Consider the following 25,930-nt stretch of genomic DNA (forward strand, 5'->3'; position numbering starts at 1 on the left):
ATATGAGGTCTCTCGGGGAGACTCTGTTTGCACCAGAAAGGCCAACTCAAAGCTGAGACTCACTCCACACTAATAATTCCAGGCCCTGAACTGAACCCTCGGCAAAGCAGAGACCCAGGAGAGACCTCGCCTTGGCCTGTAGGTGCCATAATTGGGCCAAGGGACAGTGCTTAATAACAGCTCACATATGTGAGCCTTGGGCCTGTGCCAGGCACTTGACCCACATTATCCCATTAATGACTCGAATGTACCAGAGGGTGGTAAATGCCAAGGAGTCAGCCGGGGGTCTGGAGCACCAGAAGGGAGTAGCCAAAGCTGCCTGGGATGGCCAGGGATGGGAGGGAATTGAGTCCAGCTGCGTCCTCCTCCTTTCCTCTTCAACCTCCCACAGCCCTTCCCATTTCCTCACCGTGCTGTCCAAGCCCAGCGTGATTAACATCAGAAAGAAGATGATGGCAAAGAAAGTGGACGCTGGCATGTTGGCTATCGCTTCTGCATACGTGATGAAGAGGAGGCTGGGACCTGAGACAGAGGGGAGAGAGGAGGAGGTGGTTGACAAGACCTGTCCTACCAAGATGTCACAGAGGAAAACTCAGCTACAACAACAGTTACAATTCTCATCACAAGACCTTATGCGTGAATCAGGTTTTGACACACACCAAATGCTTCCTCACGCTCTACTCCATCTGACGTGGCCACCCCAGTTCCTGGGAGGCAGGAAGGGTGGGGCTTCCATCTTGAAAACTGTGTGCCCTCCATTAACCCTGGGGGTGGGTAACAGACCCAAGACCCAGAGACCAGCAAAGCTGCACACGAGAATAAGAGTTTCCACCATGTAACAATTCCATGAGATTTCTCTGGACCAGGATTGATATTTCTCAAGTCCATGGCAGTTAGCCCCCTCAGATGTCTTCAGCTCCAGAACAGTAGGAAATGTTAAATTGATTTCCGTAGAGTCACAGAGGCCTTGGAATAAAGACTTCTTTCTATTTTAAAGTCCCTTTTGATAGTGTGAGGGACATGTCTTCAGCCTCTCATGGGTTAGCTAGGGGTGCCCTTGTTTGGGGTATGGGGTTGGTCAAAGCACGGAATCAGGCCAAAGATACAAGCATGTTAGCAAGAAGGCCCTGGGACCTCACCTACTAGATGCCATCATCTGTTTTTTCTACCTCTGTCGCTCTTTTCTTTTTCCACAAAAACTTCACGGTAAAATAGAGTGGTCATATTGGCTAGATTTTCTTTTTCTGCAAGGGGCAGTTCTAAGGATAAATGATTATTTGCTTACTAGACTTTGAGCCATCACCAGACCATCAGAGGAAGCAAACCCACTGGTTTTAAAGCCATCATCAGAGTCATCATTTCAAGCCCATAGATTTTGGAGGCCCCAGAACTGGGTGCCAAGGGAGTTGCCCCGTCCCTGCATGGCCTGAACACGTGGAAAGATCTCCAAGGCATCGAGTTTCTCTCAAATCTTTGAATACAAAATGTTTTGGAGACAGGGTCTTATTCCGTCACCCAGGCTGAAGTACAGTGGTGTGATCATGGCTCACTGTAGCCTTGACCTCCCAGGCTGAGGCAATCCTCCCACCTCAGCCTCCTGAGTAGCTGGGACTACAGATGTGCACTACCACGCCCAGCTCATTTATTTTTTTATAGAGGCAGGGTCTCACTATGTTGCCCAGGCTGGTCTTGAACTCCACCATGCCCAGCCTTCTTTGGAAAATTTCAGGAACATTTAGAAATAAATCAGAAGTTAGATCTTTACAAAGATTCAAAGCAAAACAAGTCAGTAGGAGCAAGGGACCTGCACAGAACCTGAGGTCCTACCTGCGTCTTTGGCCACCTCAGACACATCTTCATTCCTCATCTCAGCCATGTAACCGAGCACTGTGAAGATGACAAATCCCGAAACGAAGCTCGTCATGCAGTTCACCACACTGGTCACCAGGGCATCTCTGGAGGGGAAAACCCAAGGGGCCGCCTGAGACAGTTCCAAGATCAGGGGTCTAAGGAGCATCTGTCCGTGTGCCTGCTCTGCCTTAGACAGGGCGGCCACAGCAAGGACAAGCAGGCTGAACTCAAGGAACCTCAAGCCTGTCCCAGAGTCCCTTCGCCTTCTCCCAGAACCCAGCTGCCGAGGCCTGAAGCTCTGACTGCCATGACCACCACACATGGTGGAGGGAGAAGAGCAGCAGGGGTGCTTTAAAAGGCGATCCTGCCAGCACAGACCTCTCCATTTCCAACCAGCCTTGTTCTGGAGCAGAGCCCAGTTGGAGTGGGGGCCAGGACAGGGCCTGAGCGTCACATTTGTGAGATCTTCAGATTTAGACTTTGACATTACCTTCAAACTAAGTCACAGACTGCCAGCCAGAGAGACACCCTCATGTGTTTTTTTTTTTTTTTGAGACAGAGCCTTGCTCTATTGCCCAGGCTGGAGTGCAGTGGCTTGATCTTGGCTCACTGTACCCTCTGTCTCCCAGGTTCAGGTGATTCTCCTGCTTCAGCCTCCCAAGTAGCTGGGATTACAGGTGTCCACCACCACGCCTGGCTAATTTTTGTATTTTTAGTAGAGATGGGGTTTCCCCATTGTTGGCCAGGCTGGTCTCAAACTCCTGACCTCACACTTTTAAATGACAGCCTCATCATACAACTGCAGGGTGGTGTCCCAGTGCAAGGCCACATTGCTTAGGGTACATGTGAATCTCCCTCCCACCTTTAAAAAAAATCAGTTCTACAATTATGTTATGCATAGCACAAAGAGATTGCTGGATGCTGCCATCTGTGATCAATCAAAATTAAGTCTAAAGATGATGGGTGATATTTATTTATTTATTTATTTTTGAGATAGGGTCTCCCTCTGTTGCACAGGCTGAAGTGCAGTGGCATGAGCACAGCTCACTGCAGCCTTAACCTCCTGGGCTCAAGCAATCCTCCTGCTTCAGCCTCCTGAAGAGCTGGGACCATAGGCATGCACCACCAAACTCAGCTAATTTTTAAATTTTTTGTAGAGATGGGATCTCACCATGTTGCCCAGGCTGGACTCAAACTCTTAGGCTCAATTGATCCTCCTGTCTCAGCCTCCCAAAGGGCTAAGATTACAGGTGTGAGCCAACGCACCTGGCCCAGTGGGTGATATTTAAAACCATAATTGGTGTAACACTTCCTGTTTTGTTAAAATTTCTGAAATAGGATTTTGTTGCAAAAATTATGGCATTTTGGCTGGGCACAGTGGCTCACGCCTGTAATCCCAGCACTTTGGGAGGCCGAGACAGGCAGATCACCTGAGGTTGGGAGTTGGACACCAGCCTGACCAACATGGAGAAACCCCATCTCTACTAAAAATACAAATTTAGCCAGGCGTGGTGGCGCATGCCTGTCATCCCAGCTACTCAGGAGGCTGAGGCAGGAGAATCGCTTGAACCCGGGAGGCGGAGGTTGTGGTTAGCTGAGATTGCGCCATTGCACTCCAGCCTGGACAACAAGAGTGAAACTCCGTCTCAAAAAAAAAAAGAAAGAAAAGAAAAGAAAAATTATGGTATTTTGTGTTAGTCAAAATAATGTGATCATCATACTTTTTGTTTATACATAATACAAATAATCACATTACAATTCTTGTTGTTAAACACATTGACTAGTTAAACCTAACTACGTAATTGTATGTTGCAGCTTTTTGTAAACTTGCTTTGCAGTTTCTCTTTCTTTTTCTTTTTTTTTTTTTTTGATGGAGTCTTGCTCTGTCGCCCAGGCTGGAGTGCAGTGGCGCGATCTTGGTTCACCGCAATCTCCGCCTGCTACGGGTTCACGCCATTCTCCTGTCTCAGCCTCCTGCGTAGCTGGGACTACAGGCGCCTGCCACCACGCCCAGCTAATTTTTTTGTATTTTTAGTAGAGATGGGGTTTCACCGTGTTAGCCAGGATGGTATCGATCTCCTGACCTTGTGATCCACCCGCTTCGGCCTCCCAGAGTGTTGGGATTACAGGTGTGAGCCACCGCGCCCCGTCTCTCTCTCTCTCTCTCTCTTTCTCTCTCTCTTTCTTTTTCTTTCTTTCTTTCTTTCTCTCTCTCTCTCTTTCTTTCTTTCTGGAATCTTGCTCTGTCACTCAGGCTGGAGTGCAGTGGCAAGATCTCGGCTCACTGCAACCTCTCGTGCCTCAGCCTCCCAAGTGGCTGTGATTACAGGTGTGCACCACCATGCCTGGCTAATCTTTGTATTTTTAGTACAGACAGAGTTTTGCCATGTTGGCCGGGTTAGCCTGGAACTCCTGACCTCAGGTGATCCACCTGCCTTGGCCTCCCGAAGTGCTAGGATTACAGGCGTGAGCCACCACGTCCGGCCTCTTATTATTTGTATATACAGGAGCGCTGACAAAACCAAAGGGCCTGGGGCCCCTCTCAGCCTCTGAGTGGCCCAGGTGAAGCCATGGCCTTGATGAGTGCTCTGGCCATGGGTGAGCTGGTCAGGGGCCTGCAGCACCCCTGAGGGGCAGTGGCATCAAGGCCTAAGCCTGGCCAGATTCGAGGCCGTCGGTCCAATCACCTTCCTCCACACTAGCTGACTGTCACTCACGCCACTTTCAAGCTTTGCTTGGGGACCCCAGATACTCACTGGTAGCAGTTGTTGTTGAACTTGTTGTAGCTAGCAAAAGCCAGCAGGACCCCAAAGCCCGGACCAAGAGAGAAGAAGATCTGAGCGGCTGCATCTATCCACACCTGGAACACAGCAGGGGTAAGGGCATGGGGTGAGGGGGAGACACAGGCTGACCCTGGCACCAACAGGGTCACCTCTCCTGCCTCCATGTGGCTAAGTGCAGAGGCAGAAAAACAGCTTTTAAGGCTCCTTCCAGGCATAGCCATAAATCAAGTGCCAACAAATGTGATTTCTCTTCCTATCATTCAGGCATAAACCCATCCAGTGGCCTCAACTGTACTTTAATGCTTGTATTTCTTGGTTAAAGTATCATTGCAGACTTGCACACTGAAGCCACATTTCAGTTGTCCCTACTGTCCTATTTGGAGGAGGACCGGCTTCGTTTAGTAAAATGACAGACAGGTACACATATTTCCCTCATTATCTTACCCCTGTCTCCAGGAGTTTCTGCCAATTGGGTTTCAAGTAGAAGAGAACACCCCTCCAGGCTCCAGGGAGGGTGGCACCCCTCACCAGCAGGACAGAAAGGATGATATAAGGGAAGGTGGCTGTCACCCACACCACCTGTAAGGAAGAAGGGTTATCACCATGCTGTTTCAGGGAGGGGAGGGGACGGGAGAAGGAGGGGGAGCGGGGGAGGGGAGGGGAGGGAGGTGGGTGGATGGATGTCAGTGTCTTTTATTCTTGAAGACCTTGAGAAAGGAGGGCGAGGTGGTGTGGCAGAAAGATCACAGCCCTTGGAATCACACAGGGATCGGATTCAGGTTGGCCAGTAGAACTACCTCTGAGCCCACTATGCATCTGTAAGGTTGAGGGAGTATCTAGCAGGAAACAGTAGCACCTGGCCAGTGTATAAAAAGCACTGAACATGGTCCATGATGGGTTTCCAGTAAATTATTGCCACAATTATTAATTGTGGTACTACCAGTGGGTTAAAGGAATCTTGAAAAAAAAAATCATGTAATGGTTGTTGGCATTGGCCCATTTCTAGTAAATATTCTTTTTTCTTTTCCTTTTTTTTTTTTTTTGGTGAGACAGAATCTCGCTCTGTTGCCCAGGAGTGTAATGGCATGATCTTGGCTCACGGAAACCTCCACCTCCCAGGTTCAAGTGATTTTCTTGCCTCAGCCTCCCGAGTAGTTGGGATTACAGGCGCCTGCCACCACACCTGGCTATTGTTTCTTGTTTTTTTTTTTTAGTAGAGACGAGGTTTCGACGTGTTGGCCAGGCTGGTCTTGAACTCCTGGCCTCAAATGATCCACCCACCTCAGCCTCCCGAAGTGCTGGGATTAGAGGCGTGAGCCACCATGCCCAACCCACTTCTAGAATTTTCTAACAAATGCGGTGAAGAGAGAGAGGGTGCATCATGGAATGATGGAATGTGTTTGGTGTGGAAGGAAACAGTGCTGTCTGTCCAGGCTACTGGGTTTTGAGTTTGAGAGCCTGTGGGCCCCTGGGCAGGCCTGGGTCAGCAGCCAGAGCCTTCCTCACCTTGCCAGAGGTCTTGACGCCTTTCCAGATGCTGAAGTAGATAACAGTGAAGATCAGCATGATGCAGAGGGCCAGCTGCCAGCTGATGCCCCCCAGGTCCTGGAGCCCCTTAGACCGGTGGATCTGCAGGACATGGCGCCTGGGGTGAAGGAGAAAGAAAGGCCCCTGAGAGGCTCTGTAGAGTGACCTGGGCACACATCTGTGCTGCTCCTTTGAGGGTGCCCAGGGCAAATGGACACTGTGCTGCTAGGACCAAGTGGTCACTGAGGCCCAGGAAGAGCTGGGATTGGCCTGCCTGTCCTGAAGGACCACAAAGCACATTTGGCCAACACCCTGGGAAGAGTGTTCAACCTAAAGGCAGACTTCCTGGATTCTCCTTGGCTGGCTGGGACCTGAACTCCTTTGACCAATGTGACTGGCTTTTGGGAACATGAGGGATGTGTAAGTGTGGGGAGTCAGCTCCCTTCCCTATCCCAAAGTAGCTCTCTCTTTGGGCTGCCATTGCCTGAAATTCCAGCATTAAAGAATACTACCTTCCTCAAGCATCTTCTTCCAAAGGGTAGATCCCACTTATGAAGTTGATACATTAAACCATTTGAATAGTTTTGAACTATCAAAGTACTAGGATTCTTTGCCTCCATGACGTTTGGCTGAGAGGAGGACCCCGGAAGAAGCGGAGTAATTTTGGAATGTGAAGGGAGGGACGGGCTTGGGCTCATTGGAGCAACCTGGCTTGGCACATGAGAAAGTGCGAGGAGGCCCAGCAGGGCCAGGCCGTGGAGCACTTGAGGTAGAGTTTCCCAACTCCGAATTCTGCTACTCCCACCCCTGATAGCTTCATCTCTCAGAAAGGGGTGAGGAGCCCTTGGCTAGGAGAGGGGTGAGGAGCCCTTGGCCCTGGCTTTCTTTTTAAGAAGCCAAACCCCAGGGGTGTGGCCTGCCCCTAACAGGCCAACCCCTCACTTACATGCACTTACGTGTAAAATTCTTCAGCAGGGGACGTGGAATGGAGGGTCCAGGTGATGTTGTCCTCGGAGAAGTAATTGGTGCAGTTGCCAGTGTTCCAGGAGTTCTTGCAGCTGGTCCAGGGCAGCTGGTCCGTGAAGGAGGAGATGAGGTAGTATAGTGCCCAGGCCATGATGGTGTTGTAGTAGGAGGCAATGTAAAAGGCAATGATGCAGATGGCATAACCAATCCCTGGGCAGTGGGTGAGATGGGGAGACAGAGGCCGAGTTTAAGGGTGGCCCAACGACAAAAGGCTGAAACGGGGCACCGGAGAGCCCCACAGCCCAGCAGAGGGGTACAGGTGGGTGCTGCCCTCCATTCCATTCCAAGGACTCCAGGTCACCGTGGGAAAAGTGGCCCTGCCGTGAGTCACTCATATGTATTTGCAAGGTAACATGTTTTAGAAAATGGGTACATGTCCTGTTAATGCTTTAAAATGTTTACATTAGTTTACTTCTCATTGCCGTTTATTCTGTTTCTCTTTAGCAATTTCACACCACTTACGCAGTCAAAACCTTAATTACTCAAGCCATCTCCCAGGGATGCCTAAGGCCTGACTGATTCCAGGAGAAGGCCCCCAGCTCCCACTCATTGATGGAAATCCCTTCCTGAGAGGCTCCACTTACCCACCCCACCGAGCCCTTCAGTTACCTTTGAAAATTGGGCAGATTTTCCTCCATATTGAAATGCATCCATTTCGGTGGTACTGTCCCAGTGCGAGCTCCATGTAAAAGAGCGGGATTCCCCCAAAAATGGCCATGATGGTGTAGGGGAGGAGGAATGCCCCTGAGGCAGATGAAAGACAGTTTCACTCCCCGCCCACATCTGTCCCAGGATAGCCCAACCAATCTATGACTCTGAGAATCACAGTCGCCAGATGATGGGAGTGTCACGGAGCCACCCTGGGCTGAGTGACCTCATGCTGTGCTCCTCTGGTCTCAGTGCTTTGCTAGAAGCAGTCGTAGGGGGAGCACCATGACTAAAATGAGGTTTCAGAGGAGGCCAAGAGAGCAATTGGGAAGAAAGCCTGGTTTGAGAGTCAACAGAACAGGCAGGATCACATCCACTTCTGACTACCTGGAGAACCCTGGGCCACTTCCCCTCTCTGAGCCCCAATTTCCTCCCTATAAAACAACACAGTTGAGGAGAGCTGAGTTTCCCAAATATAGCCACACATCATAGTCACCTAGATTCCTGGGTCTACCCCAGACCTCCTGAAGCAGAATCTCCAAGCATGGGCACAACACAAAAATTGTGTTCAAGCTCCCTAGGTGATTCCGATGCAGCCAGCACCTGGGACCCTTGGAACAGATCACCTGTGACAATCTGTAGCAACAGCTGCAACTCTCCGTGAGTCACTGAATCAGTATCTTTGTTCATCAGTATTATCTATGGCTCCAGACACATGATTATTGATATTTGGCTACACTTCCATAATTCCATTGAGCCAGAATGCTCCCTGACAAGCGCCGTTTGCAGGAGTGGCTGGACAGGGTAGTTTTTCACAGAACAAGAAAGCACAGAGCTGCTACCTAACTGGAGATGCTGGTGTCTCCTGGATCTTGTGGCTGAGGCTGAATTTAAAAATACCAAGTTGGGGAATGCTAACCTGCAGCCTGAGTTTTTAGCCTAAAGGGTGGATCAGCTGTGATTTTCCCTAATTTTCCCTGCTGTAAAATGCTCTGAACCCAGAAACCTGAGGTCTGTGCAAGTCAGAAAGGTCCACGTAATTTACAGTCACACTGGGTAAACCCGGCTCGAGAATAAAACCACGTGTTCTCATGATGGCCTTCCTCCAAAGAGTTTGCTTGATCAGCTTTACGCTGGGGAATGAGTGTAGGGGAAACGTCACCAGTGACTCAGCCCCTTACATAATACTCAGGCTAAAGGTGAGTCCTCGGGAGCAGGAGATAAGGTGATTATGACTTTTGCTCCTCCTAGGCAGGAAGCGCTGAGCTTCCCAGGGGCCCCCTGGAACTACCTTTGCAGCTGCATGGACAGAAATCTTTAAAAGATAGTAAATCCAGGCCACTCTGTGTTAGGTCACGGGAGAAGTGAGGGTGACACAAATGGATGATCCCCAAACCTCTTTGTAGCTGCCCTCCCAAATCTGTTGTCAGAGCTCCCACGAAAATCAAGCTTGACTCATCTGACACTCACTTCTTGTTATTTTCCTGTGCTGATAACAAGTCCAGAGGCCCCAAACCCATTCACTTTTCCCCACTGCTCTGCTCTCCCCCAGGTTCCCATCTTCATGCCTACAGTCAGCTACTATTTTTTATAATCTACAAGTTAACTACTTGAGAGGCTTTAGGGGTACAAGGAACAAGATAGGGCCTCTGGCCTCAAAAATATAACATCCCAGGAGGAGATAGGAGGGCCAACCATGCGTGGTTTGAGGTTGGCATTAATGTCATGCTGTGAATCTAATCCAGCTTAAATTCTGCCCAGACTGGTAGTTAAGACTGAGGACTTACGTTGATGCCCTTCTCTGACATCACACAGGTCCAAAGGATCAGAAGCATCTGGGACTCTGAAGCCACCTCCAAATTTTCCCTTACGCAGGCCTACCCTCCTGGACTCTTCCCAGCAGAACTTGCCAGCAGGAGTGAAGGGACTCAGCACAGGGCTGACGGCCATTCCCTCACTTCTGGCTAGGGGAGGACAGAGCCTGGAGAATGCAGGATGAGAAGGAGGCCCTTCAATAAATGGAGCGCTAATGATGCTGGAGATCTGTGAGGTCAGGTTTGGGAGGGCTTCACCCAGCTTCACAACCCGGAGAGCCTCAGACACGCTGCCTTCAGCTTTTGGCTTGCTGGAGATTTGACTTTTTTTTTTTTTTTTTTTTTTTGAGACAGAGTCTCGCTCTGTCGCCTAGGCTGGAGTGCGGTGGCACCATCTCGGCTCACTGCAACCTCCCCCTCCCAGGTTCAAGTGATTCTCCTGTCTCAGCCTCCCAAGTAGCTGGGACTACAGGCGCCCGCCACCATACGCAGCTAATTTTTATATTTTTAGTGGAGACGGGGTTTTTGCCATGTTGGCCAGGCTGGTCTTGAACTCCTGACCTCAGGTGATCCGCCTGCCTCAGCTTCCCAAAGTGCTGGGATTACAGGTGTGAGCCACCACGACTGGCAAGATTTGACTTTTCGACCAGCTCGAAAGTCTAAGTCATCATGTTCCTAGACTTATGCCAGTGAAGACTGAAAAGACATGATCTGTCTTCTGGCCTCTCAAGAGGACCTACAGCCCACCCCAGGTCACAGCCCACCCGGGTCACAGCCCACCCCAGGTCACAGCCCACCCGGGTCACAGCCTCTACTCGCAGCCTGTGATACTGACCCCCTCCATTCTGGTAACATATGTAGGGGAAGCGCCAGACATTGCCCAGGTCCACAGCATAGCCAATCACTGACAGGAGGAAATCCACCTTCTTGCCCCAGGTCTCCCGTTCCCCTTGATGAAGCTCAGCCACCAGGGTGGTGGTGGCCGCTGGGATAGAGTGCCGCGTGTCGTCTCCCGCACCAGGACTTGGAACTGCTGAGTACCCATTGGATATTTGCCCGGACTCCACTTTGTCCCCTGGGGTGGGAACAACCTTCTGTAGAACTCCGTTTTCCTGACAATCTTCTCCATCCTCACACGCTGATAGCTGCTTCTGAGAATTCAAGGGCGTGGTCTCCATCCTGCTGGTTAGTAAATGACACTGATGTCCATCTGCCAAGGATCCCAACTGAACCCTGGGTGCTTGGATTTGTGGATCACCTCCGAGCTCTCTATTGTCGGGATTGACACGTCAGGATTGACTCTGTTGGAAAGACACACAGAGGAAGGAGAATAAAGTTAGACATTTTACTCATCTTTGGTATTAACTCATCATACATCTTAAACTACATTAGTTAACGGGATTACAAACGCATCTGTTAAATGTGAGACACCCTATTTGCTACATGGCAGTCCATAAATTCAACTAAATTTCTCAACCTATACAGGGCATCAAATTACAATCAAGTAATTTCAAAAGGAAAAAATAAAACCAACAAAAATAGATAGCAAATCACCAAGGTTTGCACAGGCTGGACTGGAGAGCAAAGCACTCGCTTCCCTTTGAGCCACTGGACTCATCTTGTGGTTTGCCAGCAGCTCAGAAGAACGTGAGAGAGGCTCCAAAGCGTCACAGAGCACCCCCTTTGTCTTGGATGCTATGTTGGGGAAACAATGACAAGAAAAGGCGTTTCTGCATTTCAGCAGGCGGGACAGTCCTCGCCATCATTTAAGCTGCACACCCAAAGTTATAGTTATATTTTATATCAACTACAGATATGATTTTAAAAGGGAAAAAGCAAAGGACAGAGGTAAAAAGGCCACCCTTTGTGAGGCACCCCAGCTCATTAGCTACGGACTCCGTCACTCGTCTTTTAGCCCCTAGGAAGGTTGGGGCAGATTTGAGCTGCCTCTGGCTGTGTCCAGTCTATCTGCACATGGCCTTTCTGCGTTCCCATTATGCATTTGCAAGCCCGACTGGTCCTTAAACGGCACTGCTGCTCACCATTTGTTCTTCTTTCCACTTGCCAGCAACTCCTGTGGCTAAGCCCCTTGTTATTCTGCAATAGAGGGCAAGCAAGGTCGCCTTGCCTCCAGGAGACCCGGGGAGAAGAGCGTGCAGGTTACTGATGCTGGGGTGGTTGGTGTCGCCGTCCCCCTGCACCTCCATTGGGAAGGCCCGGCCGGGGTGGCTGTGCCTTCATTTCACCGCCATGGCCTGGCTGCAGGGAAGTCAGCTCAGCTCTGGATTGAGGTCTGAGTCGTCAAACATGGGGTAGAAATTTGAGCCCTTTTGGACTTTAAACCTATGGCCTGTTATAAAGTTGTAAGCAGCAGTTGTAAGACTGTTCAACTGTTCACTCTGTTTCTTCTGGGCCTGAGCTTTTCAAACTCTTGAAACAGTTTGGGAGTTGAAATACGTTTCTGCCTAGCTGAGATGACATTGAACCCTTCTAGAAAAGATAGCCAGGGATGGACTGTTTATAACTGCAATGATCTGAGGCTAACCCTCCAGATCCAACAGTTAGGAGGATGGCTAGGAACTGGCTAATAGAAATGGCACATGGATGTCTCCTACCTATTTAGGGTTTTCGGTGACTGCAACTTAGCTACCTACACGTGTGAAGACAAAAACATAGTAAGTGAAAAATCAGGACACAAAATAGTAGCTTCACAAGAATGACTATGGCTATAAACATGAGCACGGATTAGACATGAACACCAGGGAATGTCAGTCACTAGGGTTTTGCATTTGCTGCATTTTTTCTGTAAAGTGGAAAATAAAAATTTTAAAGGGATCGATTGTTGCCAAAAATATCTACAGCAACAAGAGATAAATCAGCTCCATGTAGCTGGGGGTGTGTGTGTGTAAGGGGAGGTAGATGTCTTGGGCTGTACCGCACTGATTGGGCCCTCTGCCACCCACCCCAGGCTCAAGGATGCAAACACCACTCAGAAGGACTCACCCTGCTCACCATTTATGCTACTGCCTGGCCTTGGCCTCCCCCCACTTCTCCCTTCCTTGGGCCCTCAACTAGGCTTGATAGGCTTTTAAAATAACCACACATCCTCTCACCCACCATAGGTAACCATTTACCAGGCCAAGGGATATTATTATTTTATTACATGATGAGATGTCAACATATTTAAATATTCAGCTAAATTAAACCTGGACTTGGTGGTCAATGGTTGTGTTGTTTAAGAAGGCCTCTGTACTTCCCTCCGGCCTATATCAATGACATGTTTTGTACATTAAACAACTGACGAACTTGAAGGCCAAATGGCAGGAAGAGCTTTTCCCTGTGCAGCCGGAGGGCACCGAGTTGACAGAGCTGCTCCTTCCCTTGCTCTTCCTCCCACTGGCCCCACAGTTTTGTTTTTTTTTTTGAAACAGAGTCTTGCTCTGTTGCCCAGGCTGGTGTGCAGTGGCATAATTTTGGCTCACCGCAACCTCTGCCTCCCGGGTTCAAGTGATTCTTGTGCCTCAGCCTCTGAGTAGCTGGGACTACAGGCGTGCTCCACCATGCCTGGCTAATTTTTATATTTTTAGTAGAGATGGGGTTTCACTATGTTGGCCAGGATGGTCTCGAACTCCTGACCTCACATGATCCACCCGCCTTGGCCTCCCAAAGAGCTGGGATCACAGGTGTGAGACACCATGCCTGGCCTGGCCCCACAATTTTCTGCAAGAACCTCTTCTATTTTCAGTACTGCCACTTTCCTCTCACTTAAACAGAAGCTCCAATTGCATCACCCAGTCGTTCCCTGGCCTCTCTACCCAGGCCCAGAGGATCTATGGAAGGGAAATGCAGTCCATCTCAGAAGCAATACTTTGGGGAAAGGAAACAGACATTTAGCCGCAGCAGTGAGCAGTTACCCTCCTGCCTCAGGGACCAAATGATTTGTTCTGGATTTTGTTTACTTTCTCCCTTGAGGTGTCCTGCAGAGAGAGTAGAAAATGCGTGCAGGTAGGTAGATTTTGGGGGCAACGTGTGTCCTCGGGAGTCCTCAGGGGTTCAGCCCCGAAGGCATCCAGTCCTGAATTCCTGGCAACTATGGTGAGCAGCTCCTGGAAGAGTAATACGCTGTTTCTATTTGTGTTCTGAGCCATTACAGAGGTCTTGTTTCCTGAAATATCCCCTAGTTCTTTTTAATTTTTTTAATTAAAAAATTTTATATCAACAGGCTGAAACGGCCCCAGTGCAAGAAAACCCAGAGCATCCCTCAGACAACTCATGACCAGGCAACCTCTCCCCACAGGCTGTCTCTCTCTATCCAGCTGTGCTTTTTGGGGTTCTCCTACTGAGCCCCCACCCCTCATCATAGAATCTGGGGTGCAAACAGAAAGTTACAGCCACTCAAAGGAGACACACATCTCCTTTTCTTAACTTACTCCTCTGCCTCTGCCAGGTAGAGGAAAACTCCTCTCGGTGACTAATCAGGTCTGCCAGGAGCAGATGCCGTGTGCCCGGGGCCCTTTCTGCCTGCAAGCTCCTGCCTGTGGAGCCCCAGACTCTCTTCCTATTTTTTCTGATTCTGCAGAGCCCTGGCTGGCTTTTTCTATCAAGACTTGCACATAACAATGGCTGAAAACAAGCTGACCCAGGAATAGAGAAGTGTGAGTTGTTAAGAAGGTTGGTTTCTGAGAATGCCCTCTTCTAAGCTTTCTTTTTTTAAAAGGTATTTTTATCCTGCTGGGTGGAAAGATTGCAAACGAGTTCAATATTACAGCTGTGACCTTCTCCAGGCAGCCTTTGAGTTTCTCCATGGCCAGAAAAAGCCCCAGAAGGAAGCCTTCCTTTGCATCTTGGATGTGTGCTGTTGTTCCAGGCTGAGCTGGTGACAGGCTGAGGGTGGTGCCATGGACCCCATCTCTGCTGTGGGATGACAGCTGGCAGACAGAAGCCTCGTCCCCCTAGGTCTCTGCACATGAGGGGTGCAGTTGACCAGCCAATGGGAGTGGTTGACTTTCTCTTAACTCTCCTGAAGCTAATGCACTCCATTCCCCCAATCCCTGACTCCAAGTAAAAAAGGACTGTTTCTATTTAAACTTCTCCTGATCAAATCTCCATTCCTCTTTCCACACACTTTGTCTCTATAGCCAGGAGCAACCCGTACCTGAACAAGCATGTAATTATCACGATTGGTCATAAACACCCAGCCCTTTGGAAATGCCTATGACGCTCCATCTACTTGATGCCTATCAGTGCCTTCAAAGCAGAAAGACACTACAGAAATGTTGAACTTTGACTTCATGTGTCAAGATCAAAGTGAGTTCATTTCTCAGGAAACTCAACTTTCTTTTTCAAAACAAACAAAAACAAATGAACTGTGGGTTTAACGCTGAGATAGGATTAGTTACAGGTCATAGAGCCAACTGGCAGTTCGTATTCTCTATTCAGAGGGAGGCTGAAGTTCCCAGGGCATCTCCCATGAGTGATGGGAATTATGGAACGCTGGTGCCACCCGAAGCAGTAAACATGGAATCTGGCCCTCTCCATGGAGAAGCACTCCCTCAGCAAAGATGTGCGTAGGCCCACATGTGCTAGGCTCCTTAGAAACAAGGCAGGCAGGCCAGGCCAACTGGCTCACACCTGTAATCCCAGCACTTTGGGAAGCCAAGGCGGGCGGATCACCTGAGGTCAGGAGTTTGAGACCAGCCTGGCCAGCATGGTGAAATCCTGTCTCTACTAAAAATACAAAAAGTAGCTGGGTGTGGTGGCGGGTGCCTGTAATCTCAGCTACTTGTGAGGCTGAGGCAGGAGAATTGCTTGAACCCAGGAAGCAGAGGTTGCAGTGAGCCAAGATCGAGCCACTACACTCCAGCCTGAGTGACAAGAGTGAAACTCTGTCTCAAATAATAAATAAAAATAAAAATACAAAAAATTATCCGGGCGTGGTGGTGCATGTCTGTAATCCCAGCTACTCAGAAGACTGATGCATGAGAATTGCCTGAACCCGGGAGGCAGAGGTTACAGTCAGCCAAACTGCGCTCCAGCCTGGGCAATAGAGTGAGACTCTGTTTAAAAAAAAAAAAAAAGAAAGAAAAAGAAAGAAAGAAAGAAAAAAGAAACAAGGCAGGCACAGTCCTGCCTGCATCGAGTCCACAGGCCAAGCCTAAAATCTGAAAAAGAAGACCAACTGCTAGGAAAAACACGATGCTTCTGGAGAGGCTGGTGCTGCCGCACATCCCGTGGTGAAGGGAGGCTGCCGCTGGCTTGCTGCGGCGTGTTTAGATAGCTCACATGTTTTGCACCACAGTTGCCCCCAGGCTTTAAGTCTTCCTTTGCTGCTATTGCACAGTTTCTCTCACAGGACCTTGGCTGTTAGCTGATCCTTCCTTGCAGGCTCTGCAGTGTAAAATGGGGGCTCACGTTTGCATCTGCTGAAGGCACTGCTGTGTTCCCGAAGCGTGCAGGGTTATGGGGGCACAGGTCGGAAGCCATAGGGACTCCTGGCTTGCCTTTCCAATGAATTGAAGAGATTTCATGATAGAAATGAAGAGAATAGAGAAAATCTGCTTTTTTTTTTGGACAAAAAGGGTAGAAATGAACTCCACTATCACAGCCATCTCCTTATCCAAAGGATTCCTTATATGACAGAGTCAAACAGTTTAATGTTTTTTCTGTTTCTTTGTGTGTGTGTTTGTGTGTGTGTGTGTGTGTGTGTTTTAAGAGACAGAGTCTTGCACTGTCATCCAAGCTGGAGTGCAGTGGCATGATCACGGCGGCTCTCTGCAGCCTCAACCTCCCGGGCTCAAGGAATCTTCCCACCTCAGGCTCCCGAGTAGCTGAGATTACAGGTGTGTGCCACCACACCCAGCTAATTTCCTGTATTTTTTTTCAGAGATGGGGTTTCACCATGTTGCCCAGGTTGGTCTTGAACTCCTGGCCTATAAGCAATCCTCCCTCCTTGGCCTCCCAAAGCACTGGGATTACAGGCATGATCCACTGCACCCAGCCTGGTTTAATTTTTTGGAGAGGAATTAAATAGGATAAAATCCTCAGGGCCATTTGGGCCAGTTATCATGAGAAAGGAAAATAATTTCTGTCCAGAACTTTCCCTGCCTGGGAGAGGACAGCCCTGGGCTTCTCTCTACACAGAGTATAAAATCTAGAGGATATGCCCCTTGTGATAGGGTCAAGGTCCCCCCGAGAGGCTGGCCAAAAGGATACTGGATTATTTATTTTGACTTTACTAGAAAGAAATGAATTTAGCACAGCAGACGTGAACAGCCCTCCTCCAGTGAACATAAACAGCCAAGCCCAGACTAACTTCCTTCCAGAGTCATCCTTCATTAGCTCCTGTGTTCACAACCCATAGCTCTCCTTGCTATTTCAGGTCTGCACTGGAATCCCTGGTCCACCACTTACTGGCTGTGTGACTTTGAGTGGGTCACTTAACTTCTCTTAGCTTCCATTTCCTCCTGTGTAAAAGCAGACTGTTAAAACCGCTACTTCCTAAAGGCTGTCATGGGACTTAAAGTATGACACATGCTTAACTCACGCTTCTAGCACAGGGAAGCATCAATAAATGACAGTGAATTGATGTCACTATCACCACCACACATCCGCAACCCATTCTGCCTTTCTACTTCACACCCTAGTCATGGAAACTGAGGCCCACAAGACTTGGGACTTAAGTGATCTGTGGCTCCCGGCACGGGCCTCACTGGGTCATGCTTGTTCCTCTCAATCAGTGCTTGGGGTCACCTAGGAAACAGACGCCTGGGCTGCTCTCCTAGAGATTCTAATTCAAGAGATCCACGTGGGCACTCAGGGATCTGCAGTTTTTAACAAATACCGCAGGTTATTCAGGGGCCAGTAGGCACCAACCATGCCGTGTGCGTCCCCACCCTGTAGCTTCCCTTCCTGTAATTATCCTGCACCCTCCAAGGCCTGGCATAAGCTTCTATCCACCTCCTCTCACCACTCCAGCCCAAGATACACTCTTTCTACTCAATTCTCATTTGTCACTCGCCATTGATTACCAGGCATCATTAGTTATCCTTTTATGTACATTTGCTTCGTGTGCCCCTGGAAGCAGGGGCTATGGCTACACGTCCCTGAGTCCAAATACTTGCAGACTGGAGCACGCCCTGTAAGCTCTCAGCATGGAGGGCTTGTTTTGGGTTTCCTGGCTGGGCGAGGGTGCCAACAGATCTGAGCTCCACGTGAGGTGCTGCTCTTTCTCTCCTCCCTGGAGTTAAGTCAAATGGGATCAGGGTTCTATTCTAAGGGGCCCTGTCCCTCCCTGCCTCACCCATCGGGAAGATTGGCTGTGCATCTTGTGGGCAGAGGAGGAGGGCTGCCTTAACAGTCATTTTCATGGACTATGGACAGGAAGAGACTGACATGCCCAGGATTAAAGAGCCCAGGATGGGCTTTCAGACTTTGAAACAAGTGCTGGCAGGCACACCCATCAGCGGTCTGGGCTCCAAATGTTCATCTGTGAGCTGGTGGTTTGGAACTTAGAATATATTTCCTAACCCACAGAAATAAATGTGTAAACTAAAACATCTGAAACGAAAGCTGTAGAACACAGCGTTGTTAAGTGCTACACGATGGCGTAGGGGTGGGGAGGTGGCTGACAATGAGACTGATCCGAAGTCCTTTCTTTCTTTATTTTAACCTTCTTTTTGGTTCTTAAGGAAAACTAAATTTAAGGAAAGAAGAACAAGGAGCAGGGAGATCCTTGTACAGATTCCACAGAGGTGTCTTTTTGGCACTTGTGAGGTCTTTAGTTTTGTTTGTTGTTCAGTTTTAAAATACACAGTAGAGATGAGGTCTCGCTATGTTGCCCAGGCTGGTCTTGAACTCCTGGACTCCAGCAATCCTCCTGCCTCAGCCTCCCAAAGTGCTGAGATTACAGGCATGAGCCACTGAGCCTGGTCCAAGTTCTTTAGAAGTTGATGACATGGGCTGGGCGCAGTGTTACACGCCTGTAATCCCAGCATTTTGGGAGGCCAAGGTGGGCGGATCAACTGAGGTCGGGAGTTCGAGACCAGCCTGATCAACATGGAGAAACCCTGTCTCTACTAAAAATACAAAAATTAGCCAGGCATGGTGGCGCATGCCTGTAATACCAGCCTTTTGGAAGCCGAGGCAGGAGAATAGCTTGAACCCAGGAGGCAGAGGTTGTGGTGAGCTGAGATTGGGCCATTGCACTCCAGCCTGGACAACAAGAGCAAAACTCCATCTCAAAAAAAAAAAAAGAAGAAGAAGAAGATGACATTGATGACATGAATTCCTTGTGACACGTAATTTCACAACTTACAACTTTTTGCAGAAAACAAAACTGCTTTTACTCTGTTACCGTAGTATATTTAAATGTGGACGAGGCTGGGAAAGAGACTTGAGAAACTCAAAACAGATGATGTGTTAGATTAAGCAGGATTAGGAATGTCACTTACACCTTCCAAACACTCCTTTACTGTTGTGATAAATACAATTTATGCAATAAGTAAGAATCAAGATAAAACACATGGGAACATGTCCACACACAGCTTTTCTTTTCCTTTATACAGGTATGTTACTAAGATTACCTTTGTGTACAACAGACATGATTAGGCCCACAGAGGGACCCAAGACAGAGAGAAGAGGGGAAAAAACAGCCCCAGGGAGAGGGTGCTATGAAATAAGGGTGGATTCACCTGTGGCTGCTGAGCAAGGTGGAAGAGGGAAGTGGGGAAAAAGGGGTTTGAAGTGGAGCTATGAAATAAAATGGGAGTGGAGAAGAGAAAAGAGAGGGGAAACTGGCCCATTTCTCTGGGTGGGGCATGGAGGGGAGAAGGAGAGGTGAGGTCAGGTGAGGTGAGGCTGCTGGAGGAGAGGGGTGCATCCAGGTGGAGAGGGGGCGCGGAGGACACGTGCGACCACCTCTTCAGCCACAAGGTGTTTGGAGTTTGGCTGTTGCTGCTCAAAGGTGCCTATACTCTTAGGTCAAAAATTTCTGAGATGTGCTTTAGTGTGAGTCACACAGTTGGGGACACTCATGAAAAATCAGTTCATCCTTACACATCATTGCACCAGTCTAGTTCTCAGATATGCACTGAGATGAGAGCAAGAAAAACTTTCTGACCCTTAGTTTACAGTCTCACAAAGTAACACTGTAACCTAAAAAGGACATCATTGAGACAGCGGGGGAAATGGGAATATGAGCTGTATGTGCGATAATAGTATTGTATCCAACTCCAGTTCCCCCAGCATGAAAACGGCACTGTGGTTATGTACGAGAAGGTCCTTGGTCGTTGGAAATGTATGTTGAAGTATTTAAGGAAGAAGTATCTGGAAGTCTGCAAACTCTCAAAGGTTCAACTATATATATTAGTTGAACCTATATATATAGTATATATATCTGTATGTATACCTACAGATATATATACACACTATATATCTGTAGGTATACATACAGATACATATAGTTTATATATACATATAGTATATACAGATACATATATACACTGTATGTATCTGTATGTACATATGTATATATGTATATATATCTGTATCTGTATGTACATATGTGTATATATATAGTGTGTATATATATCTGTATGTATACATACAGATACATAAATGGCATAATTATATTAATGATCTTATATATTACACATAACATATCAAATTATACATATACTGCATATGCAAAAATTAGATATATGCATAATTAGAGTGACTTTGTACACAAACTGGCAAAATGTTAACTGGTGAAAATGGACCATATCTCTGATTTTTCAGTTGAAAATTTTCAAAAGAAAAAATAATTCTAGCCCTCAGCCAGTGCTGGGAAACTTCCAGTCAGCCAAAGCTCCCTGCTGGCCAGAATAGCTTATCTCCCCTCTCTCCTCCAGGCTCTTCCCTCCCTATTCCTTCGGCCCAGCTCCCCAACTCTGAAACAAGAGAAAGGGCCAGCTATTTGGTTCGCCTTTTAAAGAAGACATGCCCATCATTACGGAGGGAAGAGAAGAGAGCAAAAGTACAAGAGACTAAAGTTCTAGGCCTGGCTTTGTCCTCAAGAGCCATGGGTGAGCTAGAGCCAGCCATGCACAGAGCTACGGGGAGCAGAACCCCTCCCTTGTCCTTCCAGGTCTCCCACTCTCTAATTCTTGGCCCCTTAGAGGAAAAAGTTCCCTTAGAGAAAACAAATCAGCTTATTTTATTCAACAGTTCAGTAACAAATGAAATGAAATGCTCTTTTTTCCTGTATACACACAGAAAGATCACACCAAAACCCAAGATGGCAAAGGCCCACGTACTTGCCCCCTCCTGCCAGCTGCCCACCCAGCCTGGGGCTCTGGGCTCTCCCGAAGCACACAATGGGATCGCTGTGTCCCCAGCTTGGCTGAGAAGTGCTCGCCCAGATCACCACCTGGTCTCGTCACAACCCCTCCTGTCACCTCTGCCCTCACTACCTCAAAGAATGACCTGAAGAACTGGACATCACCATCCCAGGAGACCCTTCCCTTGCCGTCTGTCACTCGTCAGTACCTGAAGACCCTGGGACATTGCCTCTCTGTCTCCACATCACTGGGGTGCGTCTCTCCTTTTGCAGCCCAGGGGCTTCTGGGATTAATGGAGGTCCATCCAGTCCTGGGTGTTAAAGAGCCTATGGCTTAAATCCCATTAACAAATCCCCTTGGTTCGGGGTTGGGATGCAAGCTGGGGAGCTGCTGCCAGGTTCCAGGGGGGGCAAAGGAAAGATGGAAATAATAATAAGGCAGTCAGACTGCCTCACATCCACTTTATCGCTACTCATTTTGTCACCTCATTAGACACAGGGCTGGGAAAACACTTGTTCCCATTTAAAAGCACGTTGTTGACATTCAGTAAATGAGCATTCGTCTTCCCAGTCACCCAGAGTGAACAAAAGTCAGGCTGAAGGGAGCAGCCTCTGCAGAGATGTTACTCACAGAGCAACATTTCTGAATGTGAACCAAAGTCAGCACGGTGAGCTCCACCTGGAAGTACGGGGCTGTGTAGGCCGATGGTGGAGCCCGTGCCTACCTAGAAGAGCAATTTGCCTTTCTGCTCAGGGAAGATCATTGATGCCAGGTTTCTGTGAAAGGCTAGTTTCATCTGTTTTCCCCTGGGTCCCTCCTAGAAAGATGGGAGTTTTCTTCCCTTGGAATGTCATTTTGCCTGGTTAAGCCCAGAAACAGATTCCCTGTAAGAGCAAGGGAGTCTGCCTCACTTGTCCCAAGTGTGGAGAAACAGGCGCTTTTATGAGATGTTTCACTCCACATCCACGTATGTTCCATGGAACACCACAAACATCAGGGGAGTGGAGGTGGCTGTTAATAGCCCAGGGACTGGACAGGAAAATCGGCGCAGCCCAAATTTGTGCTGCCTGGGGGCCATTTCTACCGCACCACACCCTGGGCATCTTGCAAAGGGCATTTGGGCAGCTGGGGAGTCAGGTTATTGGGCCCCTGTCGGTTGGATGTGGTTAAGATGCAGGGGTTAACTTACGTGTGTCAGAGTGTGCAAAGCCTCTGCCTTAGAGTGAAACCCGAGGGGATCCCCAGGAGACCCTGATTTGAAGGTGATATCTGGGTAGAGAGTATCGGCCCTCCAGCATTTTTGCACCATCATTTCAACTCATGTTTTCTTAAAGTGGAGAGGTTAGGGTCATGGTTGCAGAGTGAGTTGGAGAGGACTCGGACATCATGTTAGGCAGTCCTCCCCACAGCCCTCATTTAGAGCTGAGGACCACAAGGAGCTGACATGTTACTGGGAATAACTAAGGTCTGAGTTACCTTCTCAACAACAACCAAAAGTGACTGTATAATTTTTGCTCTGGCTGTCCAGACATCTTTAGAAAAAGTCAAGTCATGACCATATCCTGTTGATTCATGAAGCCAAATTAAAATTAAGCTTCTTCAGGAAGCCCTGCCTTCTATGTTCTCTCCAATTATACCATTCATTCCACAACTAGGAAGGAGAAGGAGCTGCCACGTATTGGCTTAATGTCTGGAGTTACCTGTGTTTCTGTTTGGCAGGGGACATCCAGGGTGTTTGGGAAGCAAGCACCTGCTGTAAGAAACAGACTGATCCATGCTCCTAAACCCCCCTCCAGCCAAGCATCCCCATTCCTCAGGCACCTCACCTATTTGCGAAACTCTTCAACATGCCTCTCCAAGTTTCATCAAAATGCTCAGACGACTCTAAACATCCCCTGAGAGGAATTTCTGAGGTCTGTCAGATTCCATTAAAACATCAACATTATTCCCCCATCCCACTTCTAGTATATATATATATTTCTTAAACAACGAGATTGAAAAAAATGGGTTTGAATATCTGTGCTGGTGGTTATATCTCTGAGAGGTCTTAGATGGATCACCAGAGTGTTGAGGAGACTTTTGATTAATTGTGAAGCAGTTTCAATCTGTTCTTTAGTGGGAAAAAGAAAGAAAGAAAGAAAAGAGGAAAAACCCATGCCCCAAGTGGCTTGCTCAATTTGCACAAACTTCATAAGAACCTGCCTCTCACTCATCCATGTTGGAACGGTCACTGCCACCCCAGAGTGCGTGGTAGGAAAACCCGAACCCTGGGGCCTCAGTGGCTTCACACAGAAGCAAGTAATGAGACAGAGTCAAAGCTGTGTGCTCCCTGCGCTCCTAAAAACCCAACACTGACGCTGCCCACAGTTCTCTGTTTCATTAAACACAAGTCCCAATGTCACCTTCTTAGACATTTTTCCTATGTAACTGAAGGCAAAACACATTAAATATTTGAACTCGTCTTCCTATGATGAGAGTTAGCTAGCAGGCTCATAAATAATCCATTGACCTGGTTCACTTTTCTGGACAAAAGTGATCGTAAAAATACATACACAAAGTCTTTGTAATGTCTGATTCAGAAATTCAACCCCTCTCAAATTCTTCAGAGTCCCAAATGGAAAAGGAACAATTCAATAGGCAAAAGCCCCAGTTCAGAAGAAAATCTGCTCCTTAGCCCAAGACCCAAATCCACTCTTGAGCTCCAGAGAGCTTTCTTTCAAGAACCAGTTTGAATATACACAATTCTCAAGCAAATGATGGTTATACCCTTCAACCACGTAGCACAGTCGTTGGAATTGGAGCTTCACATATATTCTGAATGGCCTGTGAGGTGTCTGAGCGCGCCTCAGCTCTGACAGTGAAACCACCCAAGCGCACGGAGACTCGGCCCACTTAACCGCCACTCAGAGATTTCTCTAGCTCTCTGGGCATTTATGTCAACCAGAACTCTCCCTTTGCATAAAGCCACCTGCATGCGACGACAGCAAAGTAAAGATCAAACATAAACCATGGGTTGAAACGAAAGCAACTTTTCCCAAAGTGCAGGACAGCACTTTGCTCAAGACCCTCTTTAAGGGGTCTTTCGCGGGTCCTCAAGAGGTTGCAAAGCCCCTGCAACAATAGACAAAGGAGCCCCCTACGCCCGCCCCCTTCGAGCACTCCAAGTTCCTCGTCTCCCACTCTGGCCGGTCCGCTTCAGCTCTGGCTCTTGCTGAGCGTGGAGGGCGCAGGGGCAGGATCCGGCGCCCACCGCTGGGGCGCATGCACGTCCTCGCCTTCTCGCAGGGCGGTGGGGGCGCAGCGGTTCTATCCCCCTCCCCGAGGCGGGGAAGAAGTTCTGGAAAGAAACGTGGGTTCGAGGCGGAGAGGAAAAGCGGACCCACCTGCCGGGCTGCGCGGGGAGGCTGGTCCCGGGCTGGGGAGGCGAGCGGGCCTCGCGCCCTCGAGGCACCGGGCGGCGCTGGCTGTGCGGAGGGGCGCCGGCGCGGCCGTATTTGTACCCGCGGGCCCTCACATGGTCTGATCTCTAGATAGCCGCCTCCAAAGAGCTCTTGAAGAATTTTTTGCGTCACTTTGAGGCGAATAAACTTAATGCTTCCCCGCGGCCGCGGCTCGGCGCTCCCGCTGGATGGGGTTGCGCTCGCCCGGGAGGGGCCGCGCTACTGGGCGGGGTGCACGCCCGACCCCAGAGCCAGGAGGGGAGGGACCCCCGACACACACAGACGCTCGCAGGGAGGAGCGGAGCGCAGAGCAGCCGGCAGGGCAGGGCCGAGCGAGGAATCCTGACTTTCCTGCTCTTTAACTTTGCGGGAGGGGGCAGGCTGCACAAAGGGGCAGGTGTGCGCCTCCCCCGCCGCCCCCCGCCCCCAGGACGGCATACAGGGGTCTGCTCGTGCCGCTTCTTCTTGACCTCGGACACCTCCCCATCGGCCCCCATCCCGAAACCTGCTCTCTCTTTCTTCCTGGGACTCGGTACCCATGCGTTTGTCTGACTGCCCGGCTGGGATGTGAGCTCAGCTTAGAGGCCCTTGTCTAATTCCTCTCCGTCCCCAAAGTCTCACAATAAAGACTTCCACAAAGAAGGAATGAAGAACTGGTTCTCATTTTGTTAACCAGCTACAGTTCAAAGCTGCGTCAAAAAGGAGCACAGTGCTTTGGGAGGCTGAGGCAGGAGGATCGCTTGAGCCCAGGAATTCAAGACCAGCCTGGGCAACACAGCAAGACCCCATGTCTAGAAAAAAATTTTTTTTTAATTAGCCGGGCGTGGTTGCTCGCGCCTGTGTTCCCAGCTACTCAGGAGGCTGAGGTGGAGGATCAGCTGAGCCCGGGAGGTCGAGGCTGCAGTGAGCCGTGATCGAACCACTGCACTCCAACCTGGTGACAATTTGAATTATCTGAAAGGGCCCAGCAGGAGCCTATTGTTTTGAACCATGTGCATGTTGTTTTGATAATTTTTTCAAAAAGTTTAAAAATTGATTTAATGTTAATATCCTTTTTGCTAAAATTATTTGAAACTTTAAAAAGGGCACATGCAGTACTTGCTTTAGGTTGTCCCTGAGGCGGAGGGGAAAGGGCTCTACCTCTCCCCAAGAGGAGGCCAGGAACGATAGGAAGTAGAAGACCGAAAGGAAATAGCAGTGACAAGTTTGCAGCTCCAGAGAAGCCACCGCCCCTTGTACTTGGAGGAACTGACCCCTGAAAACTGTGCGGCCGGTTGGGCTGAGCGTCGAGAGGGACTGAGCTGGACAACCACGGGCAAGCGAGGGCGGCTCCCAGCGGGAGGAGTCCGCGCGGGATTCTGGTGCCACCTAGACGCCAGGGCGGGGACCGCAAGGTGGGCGGGAGGCTTGGAGGCCGGGATGCAGGGGGATACTGGTAGGGTGCAAGGGGAATGCTGGAGGGGTGCAGGGGGGATGCCGGGGGTGCGGGGGGGATGCTGGGGGGTGCAGGGGGGATGCTGCGA

At 49.2% G+C, this 25,930-nt stretch overlaps 1 protein-coding gene across 1 annotated transcript in view; it reads right to left on the reverse strand.

Annotated features, from left to right (window-relative positions):
- The window catches only part of SLC6A4 (solute carrier family 6 member 4), a 42,407-nt gene extending 17,975 nt beyond the window's left edge, over positions 1-24,432 (reverse strand). Inside the window, exons 1-9 of the mRNA XM_054459555.2 lie at positions 24,351-24,432; positions 10,485-10,950; positions 7,797-7,931; positions 7,118-7,337; positions 6,141-6,279; positions 5,079-5,213; positions 4,608-4,711; positions 1,828-1,955; positions 410-522 (exon numbers count right to left, since the gene is read on the reverse strand). Of these exons, the coding sequence (XP_054315530.2) occupies positions 410-522; positions 1,828-1,955; positions 4,608-4,711; positions 5,079-5,213; positions 6,141-6,279; positions 7,118-7,337; positions 7,797-7,931; positions 10,485-10,827 (1,317 nt within the window). The 5' untranslated portion in view covers positions 10,828-10,950; positions 24,351-24,432. The remainder of the gene's footprint in view (positions 1-409; positions 523-1,827; positions 1,956-4,607; positions 4,712-5,078; positions 5,214-6,140; positions 6,280-7,117; positions 7,338-7,796; positions 7,932-10,484; positions 10,951-24,350) is intronic.
- Positions 24,433-25,930: the final 1,498 nt, after the last annotated feature.

Source organism: Pongo pygmaeus, chromosome 19, assembly GCF_028885625.2.
Source record: "Pongo pygmaeus isolate AG05252 chromosome 19, NHGRI_mPonPyg2-v2.0_pri, whole genome shotgun sequence".
Classification (NCBI taxonomy): Eukaryota; Metazoa; Chordata; class Mammalia; order Primates; family Hominidae; genus Pongo; species Pongo pygmaeus.